At 32.9% G+C, this 2,754-nt stretch overlaps 1 protein-coding gene across 1 annotated transcript; it reads left to right on the forward strand.

The window, feature by feature from the left end:
- The first annotated feature begins 648 nt into the window (after positions 1–648).
- LOC133793439 (uncharacterized) lies at positions 649–1,961 on the forward strand. Its single transcript, XM_062230801.1, has 3 exons — positions 649–697; positions 775–864; positions 948–1,961. The coding sequence occupies exons 1-3, from the start codon at positions 674–676 to the stop codon at positions 1,836–1,838; spliced, it is 1,005 nt and encodes a 334-aa protein (XP_062086785.1). The 5' UTR covers positions 649–673; the 3' UTR covers positions 1,839–1,961.
- Positions 1,962–2,754: the final 793 nt, after the last annotated feature.

A 2,754-nucleotide genomic window follows, 5' to 3' on the forward strand; every position in this document is an offset into this window, starting at 1 on the left:
TTTTTAAGTAAAGTGTTTCATTTATTAACTTAAATACACTTATTTATATATTTTCGATGACAATATAGGTAGTGAATCGAAGAAAGGTCGCGGGAGGAATGTTTTAGCAAATTTGGAAGATAGAAGAAAAAAAGCTGGGGCCCCGTTGCCATTATTAGTGGATAACACCTCCAACAGAATAGTAGGGTTGGAGAGTAAAGCTTTCCCTTGTTTGGTAGGGAGGGAGATTACATTGCATGTTCCTGGACATTTTGAGAGTTGGGCAAATGTTCCGGAGCAATACAAACACCTTATCTTAACCAAACTTCGAGTAAATTTTTAAAAATTTATATCTAAATTAATAAATGTTATTATTAGTATGTTATTAACATATTTTTTTTGTCAAATGCAGTATTATTATCAGATTGACGACAATGCAACATTAATAGCATTAGCTGAGATGGCCGAAAAATACAAGACGAGAAAGAATATTAGGCTGGCACATTTCAAGGAATATTACACAAAACCAGAAGACTTCGAAAACGATGTCAAAAACCCCCCCAATGAACTCAATGAAGAACAATGGCGACTAATATGTCAGTTGTTCACATCTCCTCAGTTTATTGCTCGCTCTAAGCAAAATTCTCTCAATAGGCAGAAGATGAAATACTCTTCAACACAAGGGTCGATAACAATGGCCGAAACCCTTCATGAAAATGTAAGTTAATGTATATATAATATATATTTAATGAAGTTTAATTTAATTATAATTTTCTTACAATTTATATTTATCAGCAAAGCAAGGGTTACATTGAGAATTGGAAGGATTGTCATACAAAGAAATGCACAAACACCTTTGTCAACGACTATGCCAAAAATGAATGGGTAAGATTATATAAATTAATTACTTTTAAATATATTCAAATAATTATAATTTGATTTTACTTTCTGACTTATTCTTAAAATAGGAACGGATGAAGAATACTTATGACAGCCGATCTAGTACTTCTGACTCTACAGAAGTTTCTGAGATTGAGATACTCCATGAGACTCTTGGAGAGAGGCGTGGCCATAACCGAGGAGTGGGTCGCAAATTGAAAGGACAATCATCAAAACGGCGTACACAACTAACAACTACTAACCAGCCCGACTTACAGCAGACAGTAGCTCAATTGCAAAGACAAGTTCAAATATTGTCTCAAAAACTGTCTCCTGAGGAACGTGCTGAAATGGATCTTGAGATGAATAATGCAGCTCCAACGCAACCAACGCATCCACGACCATCTCATTCTCATATGCCTAGAGATGGATCTGGTCCATCTTTTCAGCCAATGGGTTTTCAGCATCAGCAATCGCAACAGACTCCTCTTTCCTTTCAGCAACTACTACAACAACCTCCTATTCATTCGTCTGCATCTTTAACCCCTGAACACATGATTCAATTTCAACAATATCAGATGTTCCAGTCATTCTTCCAGATGATGTCACAGTCGCCAAACAGTTCACAAGTAATGATGCAGATGATGACACAATCGCCTCAGACGTCTCAAGTTTCTCAGTCACGGACGCCACAAATGATGCCGACACAACAAATGTCTCAGATGCCGCATACTTTTCAGATGATGCCGATACCACAAGGGCAGCAATATGGGCAGCAAACATCATCGATGATGCCTACATCACATGGCCAGCAAACATCGCCAATGATGCCTACACCACATGGGCAGCAAACATCGCCGATGATGCCAAGTTCGCAGGTGTTGCCCTACTACCCACAGATGCCAAATGTTCCTCAACAACAAATTCCGAGAAATGCTAGTGATGATGACGATGACGATGCTACTACAAATTTCTTTTAGTATTTTTATATACGTTTTATGGACTATTGATTATGTATTTATTTATGTTTTATGAACACTTTAGTATTTTATATTTCCATGTATGACTTTTTAAAATTTAATATGAACATTTTTAGTTTGTTATATGTTTTATTTTTAATTAAATTATTTTTTATATTAATTAGTTATAAAAAAATGAAATAATTAATTATTTTTATATTAATTAATAATTTAAAAATAAATAAATAAATAAATAACACTAACGACATAGTCGTCATTGATAATATTATCAATGACGACTAAGTCGTCATTAATAGTTAAAAGCATTAAAAAAAAAAAAAAGGTTAAATTATCACCAACGACATTGTCGTCGGTGATACTTTTTTTTACCAACGACTTGTAAAGTCGTCATTGATATTGACTTTCACCGACGAGGTATCACCAACGACCAATCACTAACGACATGTCGCCATTGATAGCTATTACTGACGAAAGAAGCACCCTTCACTGACGAAATTTGTCCTCGTTGAAGCCTATTTTTCTTGTAGTGAATGAGCATTGAAATTATTGTTGAATCTGGTTTGTTATTCCTTAATGCTCAAAATGTGTTTCTAAAAATAACACAAATAAATCTCCAAGCAAAAAATTTGATGGTATATTTTTTAACTTGTTAGTAGTACCTAGTTAAGATTCATTTATTTTAATATTTTTGTGTTTTTTTAATATAAATTTTGGGTTATTGACAATAGAAAATATATGAAATGTAAAAATAATAATTTATATTTTCCCTTTAAAACTTTCCCTAAATACAGATTTTGCTTTTTTATTTTTGCTGGGATTTGTTTTAATTACTAATTTGAAAAAAAAAGTAAAAAAACTATTTTTTAATTAAAACTCCATCTGATATATTTTCTAATTGTAAGTGCATATATTATAT

This window comes from Humulus lupulus, chromosome 8 (assembly GCF_963169125.1).
Source record: "Humulus lupulus chromosome 8, drHumLupu1.1, whole genome shotgun sequence".
Taxonomy (NCBI): domain Eukaryota; kingdom Viridiplantae; phylum Streptophyta; class Magnoliopsida; order Rosales; family Cannabaceae; genus Humulus; species Humulus lupulus.

What these genes read in the sequence shown, in the direction of transcription:
- LOC133793439 (XM_062230801.1), top strand. Translation starts at nt 674, where the DNA reads ATGGCCGAAACCCTTCATGAAAAT. An exon ending in CCGAAACCCTTCATGAAAAT is followed by an intron (nt 698 to 774) that starts GTAAGTTAATGT and finishes TATATTTATCAG; the next exon opens with CAAAGCAAGGGTTACATTGA. An exon ending in ACTATGCCAAAAATGAATGG is followed by an intron (nt 865 to 947) that starts GTAAGATTATAT and finishes TTCTTAAAATAG; the next exon opens with GAACGGATGAAGAATACTTA.